Here is a 24,382-nt window from a genome sequence, read left to right as displayed (position 1 = left end):
GTCCCTGGATCAAAAATGGTGTTCAGATATTTGATCCATGCCTTATCGTAGGTATTCTGCCAATGCAAATACCATCAATAGCGGTGGAATCTGTCTCAAGTTATTTTAGATCATAGATATCTGCACCTGAACTGGTTAATTCTCGCTGTCTAATTAGTGGAGAGAAATACACAGGTCTAAGATTCTGACCCATTTTAGAAGTTTCTTTTAGAATTATGATGAATCATCCTAAATCATGCCCTAGAATTGCCTGCCTCTTCCACTGACAATAAGGGCAGTCTGTGTTTATGAGCTCAGATGTAGGTGTTTCTATTGTAAACATTTGCATTTCTTCAAAATAATTGTGCACTTGATGTCAAAGTACGTAAAACTGGTAATTAAAAGGAATGAACATGAGAAATTTAAATGTGTTGCTTCAGTAGTCTGTTGCAACGCTGCCCTACTTTTTATTACTCTGGATGTGGGCTATCAATCATTATCTTTATTATTAAATATTTTTTGACAAAACAATGTTTTTAGACATTTCTCAGTTCTTCACAAATAGTTATTGTTTCCTTGTTTCTGAAGTATGCAACAGAAAGTGAAAAAAGGTGTGAAGATGGTGAAACAGGAGCTGAAGGAGCGTGAGGAGGTTGAAGCAGATATTAATGTTGTGAAGTCCTGGATCCAGGAAACAAAGGAATATTTATTAAGTCCTGATGTAGAAGTGGATACTCAACTTCAGGAGTTGCAGGTATGTCAAATTTGTCAATATCTAAATTACAGTATTTATCTTTGTTGTAGTCTGCTAGTGAGTGTTAAACACCATGAATTCAAATTAGACAATATTCATTAGGTTTTGAGTAAGCCACTAGACAAATTCATGAAGCATGAAGCAGCTGATGAGCTGTAACACCTTATTTTAAAGATATTTAAGATGTATTTAAGTATTTGCATTGATGCAATTTTACATACTAGGATATTGTTTATTAATTTTTCTCCTCTCGTAAAATATGGGGGAAATATAGAATGTGAATGGACAGAATGTGAAATTTCTTTTCTGTCTCAGCAGCTTGGGACAGGGAGGGAAGCAACAAAATGAAATAATCTTGTTTTACTGGAGGTGCTGAAAAATTGACATGTTTTATATACGTGTGGTCACACAGGAACAGAGGACTGGACAGAGTCATAAATGAGAATCCAGGGAATCCCAAGATACGATTCTTTTAATGAACCATTTAAAAATTTGGAAGTAATTTACCCTTTTGAAAGCTGCATGTAATGCCTGCATTTGCTAAGCTTACACAGACGTATTTTTTCCCATTGTTCTTAACAATACTGTTTTTCTGTCATTAGTCTCTCCTTGGTGAAGTAACTACTCATCGTCAGGCTGTTGAAAAAATGGCTGAACAACAACAGAATAAGTACTTGGGGCTTTATACCATTTTGCCTTCTGAACTCTCTCTTCATTTAGCAGAAGTTGGGCTGGCCCTTGTAAATGTACAAGATCAGGTAAAGCATTCTAGATAAATGCATTACAGCTCTAGCCCTTCTTTATAACTTAGTGAAATACGGTTAACCAAGTGTGATCAAATTATGACAACATAGTGTCATGGTTTAACCCCACCCAGCAACTAGGACCACGCAGCTGCTCGCTCGCTCTCCCTGGTTGGGATGGGGCAGAGAATAAGAAGAGTAGAAGTGATAAAAAACTCATGGGTTGAGATAAAGATAATTTAATATGTAGAGCAAAAGCTGCACACACAAGCAAAGCAAAATAAGGAATTCATTCGCTGCTTCCCATCGGCAGGCAGGTGTTCAGCCATCTCCAGGAAAGCAGCGCTCCATCATGCATAATGGTTACCTGTGAAGACAAATGCCATGCTCCGAATGTCCCCCCCCTTCCTTCTTCTTTCTGCAGCTTTATATACTGAGCATGATGTCATATGGCATGAAATATCCCTTTGGTCAGTTGGGGTCAGCTGTCCCGACTGTGTTTCCTCCCAACTTCTTGTGCCCTCCCAGCCTGCTCGCTGATGGGGCGGTGTGAGGAGCAGAAAAGGCCTTGACTGCTTAGCAATAACCAAAAACATCAGTGCGCTATCAACATCGCTTTCATCCCAAATCTAAAACATAGCACTATACCAGCTGCTAGTAAGAAAGTTAACTCTGTCCCAACTAAAACAATGACAAGTAATTTCATTACCTTCCTCCTTTAAATTAAAGAAAGTTAAATGAAAGTTAATTTCCTTTCAGGAGAAGAGATTTCTGGTTACTGAATTTAATTCTTGTTGTTGACAGATTCAAACCAAAGAAAGAGAAACCCAGCAGATCAAAACATTGAATCAAGATTTTGGTCAGAAAATCCAGGGGATAGCAAATGAACTAAATGCCATTCTTTCCAAACTGAAAAAGAAAACAAATGATTTAGCACAAGCTAAACTTGAACAAAAGGTAAGGCAAGGCTTCTCTTATTTGGTTACACCATAAATTCTTCTGAATTGGGATGTTCACTTCATACCAACGTTGTATATGGGAAGACCTGCATGATGCATTTTTTTCAGTGTAGTTCAACAGAAGAATGGACAGATATAAGGGTTGACTAATGAGATTTTTTAATTATATTCTTTACATATTTCTGAGTTTGTAAGGGTATATTTTAAGACAGCAACAATACAAAATCCCTTTCCAATATATAAAAATCCTTGTCATAGTAATGTGTGCTGACTATTAATTTCAAAAACAAACACAGAATGATGGCCAGGAGCAGTTAATATCACTCTGAAGTGACTCAGTCTTTTGCTATGGTAGGGAAAATGGTTATCCATTGCAGCCAGGAAGTCTGAGGAAAAAAAAGTAACGGCACACATTTCAGAGATGACCAAACATCCTGCTGTTCTGCCTTCCTGCTTTGACAGGCATTGTTGGTTCCCAGCCAGAATAAAAATGGAACAAACTATGGAGACTTTGGACAGGGTAAAAAAGTTGCAAGGTGCACTAGAAATAATCAACCAGAAAACTAATACTTCCTGGATCACTGATTTTCTTGTTTTTCTTTCTAGATCCTTGGTGAAGAGTTGGACAGCTGCAATATAAAGCTGTTGGAATTAGATGCATCGGTCCAGGACTTTGCAGAGCAGAACGGATCACTGGCTAAGCAGCTGGCTAGCAGGATAGGGAAACTCACTGCATTGCACCAACAGACTATACAGCAGGCTGAGTACAGAGCAGCCAAGCTCAGTCAGGTATAGTCTCAAATCCTTTCTGCTGTTTCCTGTCAGAAACAGAAGGACCATGCAATCTTATCATTTATTTTTCCTGGAGTTACGCAAAAAGGGGCATTCCTTGGAGCATCTGCCTGTTATTAGTCAGGGCTTGCATCACACCCTGAAGAGAGTCACAGATGGGTCAGGTCAGGAGGATGGAATAATTCTGGGATGCTGCTTTAACATCCTCTTCCATGAATCATCTGCTGGTTGGTTCCTCTGGTGCCTTGAAAAGATTATAGACGTTCCCACAAACAGTAGCATGGCAGCAAATACTGTCTCATTGCACTTTTCAGGTCCTCTGTCTTACCACTTTTACCTATATTTGCAGCATTAACACACACAAAAAAATTGTTTGCTCTAGTCACAATCTATAGAGAGTGAATATAATTTGTAGATTAAATACAAAAGCTTAGATACAATGGCCCTGATAATGCATAATGTTTGTGCAAGACTTCAGCATTCGTAAAGATGCTTCCCCTGTGGTTCAAAGTCCCTGAAACTCTTTCTTATGTGTTTTTTTTTTTTTTTTTTTGCTAATTGTTGTTATACAAAAAGAGTCTAGCTAAAAGCAAAGAAATGGATTTTCTCTGGTTCTGTCATCAATACCCTGATAAATTATGAGTTCTCTTTTCTGCATGCATAAGGAAGCTTCTGAAAGGCTTGAAAAAGATAACTATTTCATTATATTATTTTCAGTTTCCTCTATAATATTGTTTTTAAAAAGAGATAGAAAATTGCTATCAAAGTAAGAGTTTGGTCAAAAGTACTCAGTGAAGGGATTTAACTATTAGGATATTTTTGTTCAGCACCAAGAAATCTACCTCCTGTTATAAAAAAAGATAGGTAAGGCAAACTCCATGCAAATACAGTTCTGTCATCTGTCCTTCATACAGCACAAATGCATGAAAATCAGTGAAATTATTCTGGCTAAGTGAGAAGAAAATTGTAACTGAAGAGTACTTTGCTAAATAGAAATTGGATTAATCAGAAAGCAGAGATTTTGTCCTCTGTTTTGAAATAAGTGCAATGTTTATTTTTTTGGAAATATGACAGGCTGAGTGGACAAAGCAGATTTTAAACAAAGGTGATTCTGGGGATGATGTGAAAGGAGACAAAGGAAAATAAGAAATGACATAAAAGAGGCTTGCAGTGAGTGACAAACTGAGCAAGAAGGTATTTTGGAACTTATGTGTGAGGCTGAATATGTGCAGGAAGTGTACCCTCTAGGGATATATTTGAGCATCGGTGCACTCTCCCAGTGTGACCTACATTCTGGTAGTGCCTGAAATAAATACACTTGTTACTGGAAGCAGACCTATTTTAACTCCATAAATACGGAAGTAATTAAATTATATTCAACAGTAACGTAAAGTTGTTAAAACGACCCCCAAGTTAAAAACAGTAAATGAAATGAAAGTAGTTTTATCATTCTCTAAGAACTGTGCAGAATTACATCTTAGGGTTAAATGGATTTTTCTTCTATATCCAGGCTGCTTCACACTTGGAAGAATACAATGAGATGCTGGAGTTCATTTTGAAATGGATCGAGAAAGCAAATATCCTAGTGCACGGTAGTATAACGTGGAATTCTTCCTCTCAGCTTCGTGATCAGGTTAAAGCCTACCAGGTGATTATGAAATTAAAAGGGCAGTGTATAAAAGAAGTTACTTTTTGAGCAGTGAAGTTTTATTTCCTACAATTTTTTGCTTCCTTTTCTCGAGGAAGTCTTAAAATGCTAGATTTCTTTGACTGTTCCCCAAGACTTAAAGATTATTAATTTGTTTTGGACAATTGCTTTGAAGACTGAAATTAAGATATATTGTTGAATAAAACTATGTGATTCAAAGTTGATCTCTATGTTTACTCAAGTACGTTGGCTTCATAGCAGCTTTTGATTGAACAGTGTATCTATACACTGTCATTCTATCACACTGAATACCTCATTGCAGTTAGTATTCCTCTAAAACTTTAGTTAACCAAATACAGTTTTCAGGCTTTGTTGTTGTTGTTTGTTTTTTTTTCTTTCTCCTTTATGCTAAATTGGTATAGCCTTTGTTCTCATCTGATGAGTTTCACCCCAAATGTTCTCAGACAGATACCCATTGGATGAGTTTCTTCCAGTTCCTTCCTGAACATCTCACATCAGAGTGTTTTGCTGTCCTTGTGACAGTGCAATTTGTTCTCTGTGTGTCTGTGCGTGGAATGTGTAAGTGTGGAATCAGCGGAGCAGTTTGATAAGGTTCAGGATTGCACACTTTTACATGACCACATGAAAAAAAACCAACATATCGTAAGATGATCGTGTCTCCTAATGCCAAAATAAGACTATTACGGTTTTTGTATATATGTTAGTTAATTGTCAGCTGCATTCACTTACACTGGAGCAGTGTAGTATGTCGCACTTCCTTATTCTGAAGAGGAACCTCCAGGCAACTTACCCTGAGGACAGCTGGGAGTTAGCATTTCTAGTTTGGTTTTGCCATGGCTTTTTCCCTGCTTCAAAAGTTGATGAGGATACAGCCTTAACCAATGCCATCCCACTGAACACTTTGGTAGCCATTTTTGAGGCAGCATTAATGACTACTGCCCTGCTATAACACTGGACCCAAGTGCTTTCTGCTGCTTCCTGTTAGGTCTATTAGGCTTCCAGAACAAATCTTATCCATAGATCCTGTGGTTTATATTTTTACAGGCAAGTGTGTATAGCAAAACACTAAAATGAGTGTGTTGGTAAGCACAGCTGCTGAAGCTTCTCGACTTACTCTTTTGTTTCCCAGACCGCATAAACTGAAGTACTTCAGCATACACCCAGAATTAAGAATATTGCCAAAGCCTTACAGGAAATTAGTGGAACTTAATCATATGCTTACAGATGTTTGCAAATTGAGGAGTTTGCAGAACAGGAATATACTTAAAGATGTGTGTAATCTGAAGCTCAACTCTGGCATTCAATTTGTTCAAATATCCGTCTAGACTATGCTTGATGAGTCTGGAGAGATTCATAGTGATCTTGAGGCCATGACTGAGAGGATTGAGTATCTGGCAAGTGTATACTCTACTGAAGGAATGTCACAGCAAGTGCTGGAACTGGGGCGGCGGACAGAGGAATTACAGCAAGTTATTAAAGTGCGGCTACCAAATCTCCAAGATGCTGCCAAGGTATACGAAAGCAGTTTTTCTAATGCTAGCTGACAGCTAGGGTGGTGTGTGCATCATATTTCTGAGATTATTAGCAGTACAGATTATCTGTGGTCTATAAAGGGTATGACTGTGTTGTCTAAAGCTAGATGTCTTGCGCCGTTTGAGATACTGCCTTCAGGTGCTGTACCAGATGGGGACAAGATTCCTGCAGGTCCTGTCATATCTGCCCATTCTGGGTAGATGTATGGGGGATCATGGTGTGTCTCAAATGGCACTGAGCACCTGTGGTTAGATACTTGAAAAGTGTCTGTGTTGGCACTTACACTGTGCACTGTGCCATTTCCTTAATTTTTCTCTTAAAAGATATCTAAAGGCCACTATCTATTAATTCAGGTTAGCACAGGGTTCCATAATGTAAGACCTACCTCTACAAGGGACTGCAATGAAAAGAATGAATGCTTTTTCATGTCCTTGACATTTCTGTGCAGCTGTTCCATATGGGTTTACGGTTACTGTAAATATGCATTACACCTACGCAATGCTTGGTAAACTGGTGCAAGACACAGAGAAAAGCACAGAAGCAGAAGTCTTTTCTACTTGCTCTTACCTTCAGGGCAAGAAATTTTAACTTTTTTTTTTTTAAATTGATACAATATTTCAGGAAAAAATGGATATTGGAATGGTATAATTCATATATTTATAGGGGTTCTTCTGCTGTCACCTACTACAGTTACACAGTACTAAATAGGAAAATACCTAAAGGCAACTGAGAGACTAGGCTATCACTAATTGTTAGGACAATTGCAGCTAAGGTTAAAAACAGTCCTCCACATTCGACTCTTATTTCACAACATTTATAGGTAATAGGTAGGTGTAAAGCTGGCTAGAAAACTTACCTGGTGTGTACTTATCAACGGTTCAGAGCCCAAAAGGAAGGATACATTAAGTAGGATTTTGCAGGGTTCTCCCTTGGATCTGGTTTGATTCAATATTTTCATTAATGAGTTGGTGGTTTAGAGATCATGGCTTTTGGGATGCTTAGACAGCACCATATCTACAGGAACTACCTGAAAAAAGCTTATGCTGCTATTTGACAGGGACAAATTGTTATGTCTAGACTGGAAGAACCAGGCATGTGTGTTTCTGAATTAGGAATTACTGCCTTAACACAGCCTATTGAAATGTCTTAAGTCTAATAATGTGCATAGTGTCAAAATGAGTGAACAATGTCACATCGTTGTGAAAAACCCAAACACCATGCAGAAAATTAAGTATATAATTGTAAGGTATGTGAAGTAGTCCTTTTGTTCTACCTATTGGTTGCCAGCAAGGCTTCAGATACGTCCAGTTTTGTACTTGAAGGAAAAAATGGACCAGCTGGAGAAAGAACAAAGGATAGTGATGATTGTCATATGTGTATAAATTTGTAGAAAAGATGCATGATAAAGGATTATCCTAACATATGATGTATTCAGAGAGAATAAAAATAATTTGTTCTTCATGTCTGTTGTTAATGGAGTAGCAAGTACAGGATCGAAATTGCAACAAAAGGCAACTTCATGTCAGACCATCAGAAAAAAACTTTCTACAAAAAAAAAAGAGTACTGAAACACTGGAATATGTTGTCTGTAGAGATAACTGGGACTCTACTGCTAGTGGTCTTTAAGAACAGTCTGTAAAGATAAGACAGTTATGTCCTGTCTTATTAGAGGAACGTGACTAGAGGACATCTTGAGATTCTTTCTAGGCCTTGAACTTTATGAAATTAGCTTTATAAAGTACATACTGTGTTTGAGATTGAGGAAGTACTTAAAATAATAACTCTGCCTTTGAGACCTCTTTTTCTAGACTGCCATATGACTGGTATTTTTATCCAATATTTTTAACATTTAAAATTCATTGTTAAAACTATGAATTAGTTTTGGCACTGTATATAAGGGACATAGCTACCAAATCCAGACAGATATATTTATAGTGACTTTTTTTCTTTTCTTCTTTTTTTTTTTTCTCTTTATCCCTGAATCAAATGTGTTATGTTACAGGACATGAGGAAATTTGAAGTTGAGCTGAAAGCCCTGCAGGCTGCTCTGGAGCAAGCCCAAGCCACGCTGACCTCTCCAGAGCTTGGGCATTTGAGCTTGAAAGAGCAACTTTCTCACAGACAGGTAAAAGTCCAGGATCTCAAAGTTAGCACTTGAGTAGTGTGAGCTTACACAAAGCATAATGAATGTTGGTGAGATAGATTGTGGTGTTTCTTAGGTGGGTCGTTGTTACAGAGTCTAGCCCCAAATTACTGCCAAGGGAATGGGAAAAATCATTCACTCAAAGGGAATGGTTGAAGTATAATCCTTGATGAGTCTGTTCTTAGGTTGATGCAATTCTGAGAAACGTGACTCCAATCCAAGTTTAATCCATATTACTAATGTGAGAAATAAGTTCCGGTCCGAATGAAATAGGCTCAGGCAGAACCCTCTGTGAAGCACATTTTTATTCACTTTCTTGCAAGAGCTGGTGACCTAGCAAGTAGGCACCCTTCCAGTTCTTGAAACACACCTTTTTATTCCCTAATCCCGGCCGAATTTTTCCCTCCCCTGTTTCCCATTGGTTAGGTACTCCAGGGTTCACAGTCTGTCCGAGGCGCCTAAAATTCTTCCCGCATGTCCTGCCTCTGTTTACTTCTCTTTATGCTACACCTAAAGGGATTATCTGACTAGTTTATTTCTTTTGGTAAAAGATTTTTTGGTAAAAGATTGCTCAATGTCATTAGCCCTGGTTAAATGTTTGACTACCCTCCTAGACACTAATCCAGTAGGAATCAGTTTGTCCTTTTGTCTGTGTGATAAGAGATGTTCTACAAGCCTTTGCTGGAGCCTCTTTGTCTTAGTCATTCCCTTATCATGTCACCTGTGATGGAAACGGCTTTTCTCCTCTGCAAAAGCAATACCTGCCTTTCTTACACTAACAATAATAAAGCTCAGTTCTTATCCAGTGCTTTTCATCAACAGGTTCTTAAAGTACTTCAAAAGGAAGTCTGGATTGTTATCACTATTTTACAGAAAGAGATACAATGGGATAGTGTGTTGCTAGCTTCCCCAGTAATCAACTGGAAAGCTAAGAGAAAATTCAGTTTTCCTTAAGCCCAGTTACATTTTTGTATGTTTAGTTGAATTACCTCCAGAAGATATTGCTGTTTTCTGTATTGCACTTGCCCTACTATAGACTTTTTCAATTTGTTACTTTTGGTCTCAGTCTCATGACAAGAAAAATAGCCGAAGTTATAGCTGTCTAAGTTGCTTAAGAAATATTTCTTTCTGCAAGCTAATATAGAGATTTAACTGTCCTAGTCTGCCAGCAAAAACTAAATGTCAACAGATCCACTTTAGGATTAAAATCTGCAGAAAAAGATATGGATGGAAGGTAAATTTGCAGAGCTTTCCCTTTTGGTTAAAATATGCAGTCTTTATTCTAGGGACTTGCAGCCAAATTTCAGAATATGGCTTTGAAGAGTGTAAGTGAAATACATCACCCAATGTAAGAGTCAAGGAAGATGGAGTTTACACTGTATTCTTTGTCCTGGCTCTAGCAGGTCTCACTGTACGGCTTTCTTTTGTACAGAAAGGGGCTGTGGCACCTGCCCACCTGTTTCATCAGACCAGAGAGGGGGTGTTGGGGAGTGCCTGGCTGGCATGCAGCCCCCAGGGTACCTCTGGGTGCTGGTTGCACAATATAGAAACCCTTAGCCAGCAGTATGGGGCCCGCCAGAGGAGAGGCCTCCCTGGTGATGTTTGAGGAATAGGTCATTATACCAAATCTCTGGTTAGGTTATCCACCATACGTCATGAAGGCACAGAAATAAAGAGCAAACGACAATCCTCTCATCAGGATGCACTCCAGACCCACTTAGCTATCTTTCTCCATATGGTATAGGAGAAGGGAGATGACTGTTTGCGACATACATTGGCTAGCTGATTTACATCTATTGAACTTAAAATCTTTTTCTAATGTGCTAAAGCCCTTTTCATCAACTTTGCCTTTTCCTTTCTTTTTTTTTTTAATTGGTTTTCTTTTTCTGTCTGTGAATACATTAAACTCCCCAACGAAGATAAAAAGAATGCTGATCAAATCTATTCTCCAGTCATTGCACCTAGACCCTTCTCATGCATGCCAACAGGCAGCTTGAACATTGGACATTGTGAACAGAATAGACTATTAACAAAGGCATTCGCGTGATTATTCAACGGAGAAGACCTCTGTGTAGCTGTTTCTTTCTGTTTGGTTGCCTTTTCAATTTTAAGCAACATTTTCAGACATGGTTTGTGTTTTCAAAGGAAGGCTGTGAACAGAACGGGAATCATTTGCCTCTTTGAAAATGTGCTTCTGTGTCTTAGCAGAGAGTTCCACTCGGATTTTAACATTAAAATATGCATATACATAAACGACTGCTGCTTCGATACGTATGCTGCTTTGATTTGTGGATTTTATAAAGATTTTTTTTTTCAAATATGTTAACAGAGATATTTTTGTTATTAGACACTTAGAAATAGGTACTACTGTGATTTTTCGTAAGTTATTTTCATCCCGATTGCATGGGCTTTTTGCTTAACTAGTATTTAAAAGAATGCTGATTTCAGAATGAGCGACTCCAGATAAAGTACATCCTGATTATATACAATGCAGAAAACAGATAATCAAATTTGTTTGTTTTAGTGCTTGAACTCATTGTTATTTTTCTTTTGCTGTGTGAAATGCTGTGGGCGTTCTGCAAAACTGGCTTATTGTGGCGCCGACTTTGTTTCTAGCATCTGTTGTCTGAAATGGAGTCACTGAAGCCAAAAGTTCACGCGGTGCAAGTCTGTCAGAGCGCCCTGAGGATTCCTGAAGAGGCGGTGGCCAGCCTGCCGATGTGCCGCAGCGCTCTGCGGCTCCAGGAGGAGGCCAGCCGCCTGCAGCACACGGCCATTCAGCAGTGCAACATCATGCAGGCAAGTGCCCCTCCGTCCCGTGAATTAATTACTCTAACTTGAGCCGTGCCATACAAATGGGGATGAAAAGAGAGAATTTTGTCTCTCTCTGCATTCCCCTTTTCCCTGCGGTACCACTAGGAAGCTCCCCACTAAGTTTTAGTCATTTGTGACTCCATGTTTTGGCGGGTTTTGACATTCATGATCGTGTTAATTGTTGATTTACTCATCAGACTTTCATCTCTGTTCTCTCCTTAATCTTGCTTTGGTTTTTGTAGTGCTGGTAGGATTAACTAGACAAATGGCTAATACACAATTGCAGGCAGGTTAATTTTATAAACATGTGTAATCAGTTAATTAAATTAATATCTCATTTTAACATCAACAGCTTGTAATGGCTGCATAAAAACTATTGAGTTAATTAAGTAGCTTTCTAGGAGAAAAATAATGAATTGCTTTTCTCTTTATTTAAAATTTATATATATTTGCTTTCTGATTTTGGAGTCATTAAACAGCTTTTGCTCGATACAAGAAAACTAGATTTTGTTTGATTGTTTGAATTTGTACCTAAACATGTTAAAGATATTTACAAAGAAGAAGAGAATAAGCTTTTCTTTCCCGCTATTTAGTGAAAAATACATAATGAGCTAGGGTGCAACTACTGAGCTGCAAGTTAGATAACATCTAGATTTTGATCATTGAGGATACTTACTGATACTTAAGTACAAGGAAGAATACAATGTCACACTGAAAAGTTTTAAAAACAGGTTCGGCAAACTGCTGGTGAATCTGTGATAGAAAGTCCTGATACCACACTGGTAGGATAATGGCCTGAATCAATCTTTATAATCCTCTCCCAGTTGTACTTCCTGTAAAATCTAACTTTCTCATATAGTCTTTCCACTTCACAAGTGGAGACTTGAAGTTAAAAAGCAGATGAAAATGCTTTATGGTAAAACCATGAGACTAGGAAATGCTGTCTCTTGGTGGATGTGTTTGGTGCAGATACTTGTTGGAAGCAGAAGTTGTAGCTCCTTATATTGGCTATTGAAAACATCGTATTATGTGAACTGTTTTTTTGGAAATAGTTAAAAAAATGAAGCCATTGAATTCATTGCAGTTCACAATATTTCGGAATGGACTTTTTCCTGACTATGTTCCTACTTTGCTTATCCAGATGTGAGTGCCAAATAGATGTAAGTTTGCTCTACTTCAGAAGGGAGATCAGTAGTGCCTGGACTAAGTAAATATTTGTTTTCATGGAGACACTCAACTTTTTATTACTTTTTCCCCCCCTTCTCTAGGAAGCAGTGGTTCAGTATGAGCAATATGAGCAAGAAATGAAACATTTACAGCAAATGATAGAGAGCGCCCATCGTGAGATCCAAGACAAACCAATTGCAACTGGCAACATCCAGGAGCTCCAGGTCCAGATTTCACGTCATGAGGTAGGAGAGCAAAAAGGCAACAACATGGGCTCAGTGGCATCTCACTGACCCAAAAAACTTTTCATAAGCAATAGTCATAAATTAGCTGAGTAGCTTGTCAGACTTGCTTAAGGCTAGTTGAGGAAATACGACTTAATACCAGATAGGAAACTCATGCTATTGGTACAGTGTGGAGTATCGCGTGTTTATTTAGTTAGATGTGTCCTAATCTCCAGGAAACATTGTGACAAGCAGAAGCATTGCATAATTAAGGGACAGTTAACATAGGTACTTTTCTGAGGAGTGTCCCAGAATTCAATGCTGAGCAGTTAGTCAGGTGATCACTGCTGGTTCAGTGATCCTTATATATATATACATATATATGTCCTAAACTTCTTACTCATTTCCATCCCAGTAACATTCTGTAAAAGAACACCAAGGGACTTGAATCACATGAAAACCACAGTAGATTTGGAGGAAAACTGCGATGTTCAGTCCAAAGGCTCCTTTTAAAGTCATTGTTGGGAAGAGTTTTGTCCTGTGGAGTTACACAGGCCTTGACCTCAAACTTATTGGTCTTCAGCCCTCAAATGACTCCATATAGTCTCTGTGCAGCCTTCTCGCTTTACTGGCATGGGAGCTCCTGAGTCTCTTTTCCCTTCTGTCTGTTGTGTATTTCTTGGGATAGAAGATGCACTACTGAAGTCTGTGTGTCACTTTTGGCACCAGATGGCACCATTTCTTTACCTTTGAATTAATAGCTGCCTGTGCTATTATGTAATATAACTTAATGTTATATGCATTGCTCATTTTCTGTACAGTTATTACAAAAGTTGCTTATTATAAATGCAGAGCAGTTTGCTTAAACAAGCGATTCTGGCCTTTTAGTATCGAATTAAAAATGCTACTATACCTTATTCAAATGTTCTGGAACAGCAAATGCAGGAGTGACTTCAGCAATACAGGGTAATATTGCTGGAGGAAGGAATTAAAAATGGGGCAGCTTGCAGTTTCATCTGCTTTTGAACAAGTTCGGTACCTAGGAGTCCTTCTAAACATCTGTAGGAAGACAGCAGCTTTACGCTATTGCACATGTTGGGATCAACCAGAGCGTACAGGTTTCATACCATGAGCTTTCCATGTTTAGGGGTAAGGAGTTTTAAAAGGCTGAGAGGTGTATGTTTTTGGCTCATACTTTTTCTGCTAAATACCTGTGTAAAAGCATAGCATAAAGGGGATATATTGAACCCTGTATTATTTACTACTTCAAAAGGCAAGTCTGTCAAGATGCTTGTTACGTATGTTATTAATTTAAGAAAACATCAGTTACCAGATTCCCTGTTGAAGCCTGCATGAACAAGACCTTAAAGGGACATTTGTAGTAGATATATTTAGACTTAAAATATGAGGAAGAAAATAGAAGGAAAGTACACCCTGATTTGTAGGAAGCTTGTATTACTACGTATGTATGTAACTAGTTACACTCTAAAACTATGTTTACCGAACCATGTTTCTTCAGACTTACAGATAAGAATGTGGGCAAGTATCTCCACACTTGTGAATTACTTTGATGGGTAATAGTATCTCATAGGACATTGCTATTATAAGTTGCTTTATTTTTTTCACAATCACTTTTTTGCCTCCTTTTCCTTTTCTTTGTTTTCAGTGGAGAGGGCTATGTCAGATACTCAGGACATTGGACATTAATGCCATAAATGTTATTGCATCTCAGTAATATTGATGGAGTTTAGTGAGTATGTTGAATGACAATAATTTCCCACACAGCCCCAGAGATGTCATTCATTGAACGTTAGTGAATGTCTGGTACTTGCCAAGCAGAGCAGATAACGATTCCGGCTGCTATTGCTTGATCTGATTGCAGTTTGGTTTTCGATTGATCTAGTTGATGTTTTATACTCAAGACTTTGCCTAGTGACCAAGGTAAGCCTTTTGTTGCTAACGTGACAGAGAGTGACCAGGTACCATTGAAACCCAGTCAGTAAAGCGTCATCCTCAATCTTTATGCTGCTTCTGTTTCTAACTCTGTGTTTCTCACTATGACAGTTCTGATTTTGAGGAAGTGGTTCCCTGAAAATGCTCTACAAACAAAAAAATCTTTTAATTTTACCAGCATGGAGCGGTAATCTTATTTACTTTTTAAAAGATATTGTAATTATTTAACTATTATACCTACTAGACCTTGCAACTTCTGTTGCTATTTTTCTGTGAAAACTTGTGTTTTTTGAAGAAATAAAAGCAGATATAAAAATAAAGCAGAAATATATATTTGAATGAATAACCACTGATTTAGCAGACAAGCTTATACAAATGTTTTCACTATATAGATGAAAATTCTATCATGTTACTGAGCCTCTAGGGAGACAGGAACAATAGCTTTGGCAGAAATGTGAAAATTTTACACCATTTTTTATTTTAAGTCTATTAATTGAAATTTTTGAAACTGGACGCTGAAAGACAAGTTAGTTTCTAAGGCTATTCATTTCCATCTTGCCTCTCTGACTAAACTTAAACTTATAATGATATTTGGCCATGCAGATAGACCATTTCATAGCCATAAAAACCAATATTTTAAAATATACTCTGCTTTAGGCCAGATTCCTCAGCTCTTTTTAGGCAAAGGTTAGTACTGTGTTGCAGCTCAGCTTTTAATTCTGAAGATTTACACAAACCCAATACAAGATTAAAATAGAGCTTATCCAAACACTGGCAAAAAGTGATCCAGTCTGCATTTAATCTTATTATGGGACTGATTTTTCATATCACATTTGATCTTGTTAGACCCCGTGAGTTATTGTCTAAACAATTCACTCTTTCTGGTGAGAGCTGAATGGGGCATTTTTTGCAGTTGTGGTTACCACATGACCTCATTTCCATGGCATGCACTATGCGGAGGAACTTCATCTTCCTTGAATAAATGGAAATAGAACAGAGGAGGAAAAAATAGGACAGGAAGAAGGAGAGACGTTCCCCTTTGCTGTAGCCTGAAGCTTATAGACTTTGTGTCAGGTTCAGGCTGGACGCAAGCGCGAGGGGTTCCTCTCTCTCTTCTGCAGTTATCGTGCACGCAGAGCCTTCCGCGGCACTTTTCGGCTTTCGCTTCAAAGCTCTGCGCTCTGCGGTTTAGCTGTGCAGCCAGACGCAGCCTGACTCGTTCCCTCCACTGTCAACATCCTGCTCGTCAGCTGGCGCGGCGGCTCATGCGGGGCTGCTGAGAGGCAGCCCTGTCATGTTATTGGCTGGGCTCGGAGCGGGGAGAGCTTGCCTTTGCCACGGAAGCCGAAAAGCTGCAGGACCCGTGGCCGTTATTGGCTGCCTCTGCATTACGGAAAAAAAAAAAAATAAATATGTTTCCTCAGGAGCTGGCTCAGAAGATCAAGGGATATCAGGAGCAAATCGCTTCTTTGAATTCGAAGTGCAAGATGCTGACGATGAAAGCAAAACATGCCACCATGCTGCTGACAGTGACAGAAGTGGAGGGGCTCTCAGAAGGAATGGAGGAACTGGATTCAGACCTTCCAGCACACCCTGCTCATCCCTCGGTGGTTATGGTAAGGAATGTATTGGTCCGGGCACTGTTTGAGCTGCTTGCTTTTGCATCGTTGCAACACTCCTGCGTAGCAAATTGCCACAGCTCACATCTACATTTTGCTTTTGAAATGGCTGGAGTGTGGCAAACCAAACAAGCTGCAGCTTCCCCTTACTGTATTTTGCTTTATATGGGTTTCCAAGACTTGTTGATAAAGGATGAAGTTATTTAACAGACAAATACCAGTGGAAAGTCTGTAATAAGATGCAAATATAGTGCTTTTTCATACCTGTCAGCACGTAAGAGCAAATGCTAAGAAACTACTGGATTGCAGGATAAAACTAGAATAAATATTATTTCATAACATGTTGCAGTGTATAGGTTTTACACACCATATTTTTAAATATGTCGTAAATGTTGATGTGATAATTGACAGTATGCTCCTGCATTCTCAGATGAGTGTGTTGGAAGTGAAAGCTGACTAAGTACTGCTAGAGGCCTCATATTTGAATTACTCTGCTTTTGTTTGTTTCTAATTGGGTCTCATTATAAACATACTGTTGATGCTATTGGGATTTTTGGCTGAGTGGAAATAGAGTGCGGATTTCAGGATTTATCACTGTATAACAGCATTGGGAAAGGAAGAAAAATATGTTGCTACTGGGTTGTAGTTTAGTTTTCAAGTCTATTCCTTGTTGTTCTAACCAGGCCTGGATACTGAGGCCAACACCGTAATTTTCTGTAGCTCTTCCATATGCAGCACTGATTGTATTAGAAGGCATTTAGGCGAACCCTGATTTGTTATTATTGAGTTGCTTGCTATACATTTTCTTTTAAATTCATTAGGGGACAGGAGAGCATGTTCATACTGAAGTATGACAAGTAAATGAGACTATTAATTGAACCAGATTTTTAAGCTGTTAAATGTGAAAGTGTTAAGTATGACTAAATAATGTCACAGTAGTCTGGCCATGTGTTGTTTTTCTTGTTTGGATCTAAATCTAAGTCAAACCAGAGTTGAGGTAACCAATTTTTTTTCCTGTGCTCTGGGGTTGCTTCTCCTGTGGCAGATGACTGCTGGTCGCTGTCACACACTGCTCTCCCCTGTCACTGAGGAGTCTGGGGAGGAGGGAACCAACAGTGAGATTTCTTCTCCACCTGCCTGTCGCTCTCCCTCACCTGTGGCTAATACAGATGCTTCTGTTAACCAGGTACCTCCCTCTTGGCATTCATTCAGCTTTTATCTCAGAGGCATGCAGGGTTCCATTCAACAGGTGGTTTATTTAATCCTCCGAGATAATATTTACCTAGAACTCCAAGGATCTGAGGCTTACCCTCTGACCTAACTGAACCTTCAGGTTCTAGTCCAAAATGAATACAAATGTTGACTTCTGAGTTTAAAATGTATAAATTTGGTGTTACAGCTATTCACTATTTTTAAAAATAAATTTTAAGTGACAGTTACAAAGCTCTTCCATGTCACTACTATTTTCTATTTATAACCTAACCTTATTTTCACAGTAGTACTCAATGGAATCTTGCATCCTGAGAAAAAATGCAACTTCGTACTGCCATAATAAAACATTGCATCATGTCCTTATACGTCTGTCTTATGATACCATTGGCATTGTAGCATTGAAGCCACAGGCTGTTAACTTCCACTTCAAACCATTTCAAGTATTAACTTTCATGTATTTTTTTCATGTATTGTTCATTCCGCAGTTCCATACTTTAACTGACAGTCTATTTTAAGTGCTAATGAGGCAGATCAGTGAAATTGCTGAAGTTAGATTTTAAAATAAAACTGAGGACTCTGGCACCTCTAATAGCAACAAGTGTACATCAGCATTGATTAAAATGTGAGCAATGAACTAGCTCATTGAGCATCACACACATGAAGACGCATAAAGCGTAGAAACAAGCCTTAGGAGCAGTCACTACCTCACTGCATTCATCACGTTGCAGGTTTCGTGGTTAAGCAAAAACCACTTGTGGCTGCTTCCAAAATTGACCACTACAGATGTAAAGGGTAGCATGGTGTTGCATTGCATTGCTGAGTAGAAATCAAGAAGTTTGAGCAAGTTGCCTACTAATTCCTTCCACTCATTTCAAAGATGAAGTTGTTAAATATAAATTATTTGTTTTCATGAACTGACATAAGAAAGAATATTAAGATAAGATAGTCAGAATGGTGAGAAAATCTTCATGATAATAAAGTTACAAAGTTACCTTCATGATTAAAAAGTTATATAATGAGTGAGAAGGATTTTTCTAGTGTTCTGTCATTTCAGAGAAGCAAAAATTTCCCTGTAAAGTTTACTTACAAGGTAACTACGTATTTCAACACAAAAATCGTATGACAGTGTTAATCAGTGAAAGAGTTAAAGGAGCAAGAGCAGCAGCTTGCTTTCTAATAAGCAAATTCAGTGTCAGTTTATCACATTGCTCTAAAAGTGAAAAAAACAGATTGAGAGCTCCAATAACTCAAATAATGAGGAAAATCCAGTGAAATGCTGTTGCCCCATGAGCTGACACCAAACTACAAGTTTTAGAACCTGTGTTTTACAGGGCAAAATTGAAGAAAGATTGTCTTTCATTTAGCAGAAGGTCTTTGAGAGAAATAAACTGCTGGTGTTATAATAATCTAAAAACGTGACGGACTAAGGTTTCTTCAGTGTGGTTAATGTTGAAATGAACTGCACGTACTAAACAGCAAGCGGAAGTACATTCAAAATGCAGTGGTTTACTTACAAAATGCTTAGGTTCACGCTCACATGAGATTAAAACTAAAGAAGCTATGAAACTGCCAGTGCTGATCATGATGAATGCCCAGGGAGACTTCATGAGAGAAGGTTGGTTAAAAAAAATAATCTATATAATAGTGAATTAGGATCTTAAATGTAAGTTAAAAATATTTTGCATTCAGCAAAAGACTCAGCAAAACTAATTTAGAAGTGTTTTGTTTTAAAAAGTAGCCAGTGTTAAGAGAAATAATTTCTCACAGGAAGATCACCTGCAAAGTACCAGAGAAACATGCGAACAGGAACTCTAGAAAGCAACGGATTACATTAATCCAGTCTTTGGACAGAAAATTAAAAACTCTCATGAAGTGGAGTGTTTTTGGGAGGGAAGTTTGGGTGTTAAGACTGTTTTTAAATTCATCCCTAATAATCTATGTGCGATCTTTCATTAGGGTTTCCTAGCATCTCTTAATGGTGAAAAGTGGCTAGTCTGAACTATCTGTGCGCTATTTTCACATTGCTAATAAGTAATGAAAATATAAAACAAATGCTGAGTGCGTATTAGTGGAAATATTGGTTCTATGTATTGAAATAGATTAAACTGGCACTATAAATACAAGAAAGTGACAGATCTGGCACTGTTATAAGTTAACAGTTGCCCAGGTCGTTTGTTTTGTACTGAAACTCTCTAAAAAAACAACTGGGAGGGGAAGAGGGAGCAACTATAAAAATATTAACTTTTAAAAGGCTGAGGGATTTCACAGTGTATAATATTTCAGCAATAGATAACAGTACTTTACAGCAGTTTATTTTGATGTATAGCAAAATTAGGCACTTCATCTGTGCTGCAGTACTGAATGAGAATCCTTTGGGGCTAAAACTTCTCATGCTTACCCAAAGATATAGTTGATTAAAATTTTGCACATTCTTTTAAAACTTCTTTTCCAGATACATCATGCAGAGCAATTGAATTGAAAAAGCTCAGGTGTTGACACAAAGCCTTGGAGGTCACAGCTGATCCTGTGATTCAAGTCTTCAGCACTGGGTCACTGTTAAATGTCTTTCTATCTCCTTGTTCACAGCCTACTTGATCACTCTTTCTCCTTCCTTATGAAAACTCATTGAGGGCACAACAGCCTTTGTTAAATATCTTGTGAAATCTAAACACACCCTTTGCCCCTACATCCTAACAGCAAAGCTTGAGTACTTTTCATTGGCTAATTTTTGTAAAAGAGGGCATGAGATGTTAGGGCCTTTATGGAGGGGAACAAAATCTGCTATGTGTAAGAACATCTGGATTCATGCTATCAGCATTAAAGCCCTACCAAAAAGAAACTGCCATGTTGTTTACTCCAAAAATTAGTTGGAAAGATGAGGAAAGAGATTGCTTTCCCCTCTTTTAAAAGCAAAGGCTTTATTCTGGAAATGATGATTAAGAAGTCTCAGAAGCACAGGTTTTCTCTTGGCCTTGAGAGAGGACTAGCTGAGGGCTGGAGAGTAGCTGCAGACAAGGTAAAATGAGAAGTTGTCCGCACTGGTGCAATTTTTCACTGTGACTCAGAAAGATCACTCATGGTCAGAGTAAAAAATTCTGAAACTGCACTACTGAATGCTGCGCTAAGCTGTTACCTATTCCCTATTGGCTCTTGGACATCTTAAACATTTTCATCGTTACATTTTTCAAGTTGCTCAATTATTGCCTCATCTGACACTTTTGGACAGTTTGATGTGCTGTCCGTTCTTCGGTGTTCTATTTCTCTGGAGGATGTCTTTTTCAGGCATCCTCAGTAAAAATACGTGATCAAGCTCTCTGTAAAACACACTCTTCAATGCTACCTCCCTTTAAAAATATCGGTGGTGATCTGTGAATAGCACTTGAACGGGCTGCCCAGAGAGGTGGTGGAGTCTCCATCTCTGGAGACATTCAAAACCCGCCTGGACGTGTTCCTGTGCAACCTGCTCTAGGTGACCCTGCTCTGCCAAGGGGGTTGGACTAGATGATCTCCAGAGGTCCCTTCCAACCCCTATCAGTCTGTGATTCTGTGATTGTTAAAATGTCCGTACATGAAGCAGATAACCTCTAAGTCTCTTATTTCTTGGGGGAAGGACTGGAGAACCATATCTGTGCAGCTGCTGGGTGATGGGGTGTTTTCAGGGACAGGTGGGCATTCTGTGCTCTCTAGGTTTAGTTAGAAAGAGAGCCTGAGAGGTGACTGTGCCTGGTGAGTGACCTGGTTTCTTTGCTCTTCCAGAGCTTGTTTAGTTTTGATCACATATGGTATTAGATAACATATTGAAATGACATTGGGAAATAAAGATTCTGTTCCAAATTAGGATCCTAATTATACTCTGAGTTTTTGTACTTCAGCATTAGTCTTGTTTAGTACCTGTCTTTTATACACCAATGCAGAATCAGAGAATGGTTGAGGTTGGAAGGGACCTCTGGAAGGTCATCTGGTCCAACCCCCTTCCTCAAGTTGGGCCACGTACAGCAAGTTGTCTGGGACTATATCGAGGTGGCTTTAGAGTATCTCCACGGATGGAGACTCCACAACCTCCCTGGGCAACTTGGGCCAATGCTCAGTTACCCTCACAGTAAAAAAGTGTTTCCTGATGTTCAGAGGGAACCCCCTGTGTTTAAGTTTGTGCTCATTGCCCCTTCTCCTGTCGCTGGGCACCACTGAAAAGAGCCTGTCTCTGTCTCCTTTGCACCCTCCCTTCAGGTATTTATACATATTTAGACTCTTACATTTGCAGTACAGCAAATGGTCTATGGTCTATTTGGTAGACACAGCTCTGTAAGCTCTCAAGTGAAAGGCACTTGTTTTCTCTCAGTCCCATGTCTTGACATGCTGAATTTTCCTCCCCATCATACAGAGTCAGGAAAGAAGTAATTTGAGAAATTTGCAGTCATTGGAGGAGGATTTTTCAAGTACACTTTTCAGTAGATTTTGAGCAACTTTTTATGCAAATATTGTGATAACTGCCTGAAAGAAGGTTTGGTCCAATCTAACAGAAATCAGTGGAACATCACTTACTGATTTCACTGGCAGCAAAACTGTGTCTTATAGTTTTCACCAGGGGCATTTATAAATTCAAAGTGATTGAGGAAACTGTACAACAGCGGCTGTGTCACATGGTCTGCAGCATAGTTCACTAAGTGGGGCTACCAAATGAGAAAAAAGGTTGCAACATTTTTCACCTTGCAGATAGATGTGGTGATAACTGTCATACGTGGTTTCTGTTTTAAATAACCCTTGTCCTCAAGTCTGCTTTCTGGACTTAAATATAGATACAGTGGATGTTTCCTTTATTTTACTTTTTCTGTAGATCTTTTTAATTGCCACCTGCAATAGCTGAAGAAATCCCCATACACTAAGTATGGAAGCTCTAATGAGAAACTGTTCCACCCTGAATTTCCAATGGTAATTTGAACATTTGCCCACTTTCCTTAGCACTTTCGGTCCCTTTTCCCACTATCTTTCATACATTAGTTGAGAGTACCTGTTTGTTTGAAGGCTTACTATAAGCTAGTGCTTTATACTCTTTCTTACATCACTGACTAGTTCTTCAGCATATTCCTTTTTGGTTATTCTATTGCCTTCTCTGTGCTAGTGTTCATTAGGGTGATATTCTTTGCCACCTTCAGTAACATAAACCACTGCCTGTTGTGATGGGTTTTCCCCATGTGTAGCTGTGATGATGCTAGAACAACACTTCCACTTGTAGCACTCCCCTCCCAATCTTTCCATGTCTGTCCACAGTTACCTCCTAGCTAATATGAATGTGAGGAAAATGCATCCACAGTCTTCACCGTAGTGAAACTCCAAACCGTACTCAGTGTGTTACTATTTAGTATTTTTTACCTGTTACTCAGAGGTTGCCTGGTGGTTTGGGCTTTGTGGAGTTTATTTTAACAGACATATGCAATGGGACAGTATGCAGGGGGATATTCTTATGCAGTACCTTGCATTTTGAAAGTGCAATACTGTGCTTCGTGCTTGTAGGACATTGCTTATTACCAAGCCTTATCTGCTGAACAGTTGGCCTTATCTGCTGAACAGCTGCAGACAGAAGCTGCTAAAATTCAACCCAGCACTTCAGCCACCCAGGAGTTTTATGAACCAGGCTTAGAATCAGCTGCTAGTGCCAAATTGGATGATTTGCAACGTTCTTGGGAAACACTGAAAAATGTGGTAAGTCTTCATCTGGAAGGTTCAGAATAATCAGCTAGCTTGTAGGGAATAAAATGCAAAGAACTAGCTCAGCTAATATTCTTTGCTGCAATTCTTGTTTATCAGGTCGTAACAAGAATTGTTAGTTGTGATATTATATTATGCTGGCTTTGTTCTTTGTTTGAAAAGGATGGACTTCCATTAAGAAAAAATAAAAGTCATTAAGGCTGATAGTTGCCTCCAGAAATACTGGCTATTGTCAGACTATATTCCATAACCTAACAGGGAAATCTACTCATGCTGGATGAGTTGGCAAAAAAGGCACAAAAATCCCGTTTCTCCAAATATTGAGTCAACACATTTCTACATAGTAGTGCAGCATAATCATTCAGTGATGTATGAAGATGGTCAAAGTTTTGATCACATGCTATAAATCTTAATTCTTTGCAGAAGCATAGTAGCTAGTACGGGATATTAAGAACTATATGTCTAGCAAATTGTGCACATACATGTTTGAGTGCATTAAATCTAAAATAAGGCATGAGAACGTGCCTAGGTTGTTCCTGGTGATTACAGTCCAATTTTTTCAGTTACAGAACCTAGGATTTGACTTACGATGTTTAAACAGATAAATATTTTTAATATGGACGTTTTGCTTTATCATTTATACTTTTGAAGACTTGTTGCAAGTTTTTGGTTTTAGTCGCATAAGCTTAGGAAAGTTTGAAGCAGAAGAAAGAGCAAGCCCTGTATCAGAGGTCAGAATCTAAACCTTCCGTCCTCTTCAGATCAGTGAAAAGCAGCGCACCCTCTATGAAGCTCTTGAGCGTCAACAGAAATATCAAGACACACTCCAGTCTATATCCACAAAAATGGAGACCATTGAGGTCAAACTAAATGAGAGTCTGGAACCAGCCAAAAGCCCGGAGAGCCAGATGGCTGAACATCAGGTAATTTAGATGTGAGAAATAGAGGGAGAGCATGTATTACCTGTGTATCTTTAGTTCTCTTTTTTTTAGATAGTGCCATTCTTCATGGCTGGATGCCTCAAAAACATGCATTAGTTGTATAAACCTTCTCTGTTAACTATGTGTCTTGCCTTTCTGGACTTTCCGCTGTTCTAAAGATGGTGTAATGGGGAT

General features: G+C 38.7%; 1 protein-coding gene across 14 annotated transcripts in view; it reads left to right on the top strand.

Moving 5' to 3' along the window:
• Positions 1-24,382, top strand: part of SYNE1 (spectrin repeat containing nuclear envelope protein 1) — a 311,588-nt gene that overhangs the window by 191,384 nt on the left and 95,822 nt on the right. For 13 of the 14 annotated variants that reach the window (XM_074580424.1, XM_074580426.1, XM_074580430.1 and 10 more), the window contains 13 exons: positions 568-733; positions 1,336-1,491; positions 2,281-2,433; positions 3,042-3,224; positions 4,738-4,875; positions 6,222-6,407; positions 8,432-8,554; positions 11,189-11,371; positions 12,655-12,798; positions 16,155-16,346; positions 17,395-17,535; positions 23,073-23,261; positions 24,029-24,190. In XM_074580424.1, the coding sequence (XP_074436525.1) occupies positions 568-733; positions 1,336-1,491; positions 2,281-2,433; positions 3,042-3,224; positions 4,738-4,875; positions 6,222-6,407; positions 8,432-8,554; positions 11,189-11,371; positions 12,655-12,798; positions 16,155-16,346; positions 17,395-17,535; positions 23,073-23,261; positions 24,029-24,190 (2,116 nt within the window). The remainder of the gene's footprint in view (positions 1-567; positions 734-1,335; positions 1,492-2,280; positions 2,434-3,041; positions 3,225-4,737; positions 4,876-6,221; positions 6,408-8,431; positions 8,555-11,188; positions 11,372-12,654; positions 12,799-16,154; positions 16,347-17,394; positions 17,536-23,072; positions 23,262-24,028; positions 24,191-24,382) is intronic. The other variant, XM_074580428.1, reaches the window with a different exon arrangement.

Source organism: Larus michahellis, chromosome 3 (genome assembly GCF_964199755.1).
Source record: "Larus michahellis chromosome 3, bLarMic1.1, whole genome shotgun sequence".
Classification (NCBI taxonomy): Eukaryota; Metazoa; Chordata; class Aves; order Charadriiformes; family Laridae; genus Larus; species Larus michahellis.
This window is presented reverse-complemented; position numbering and strand designations above follow the sequence as displayed.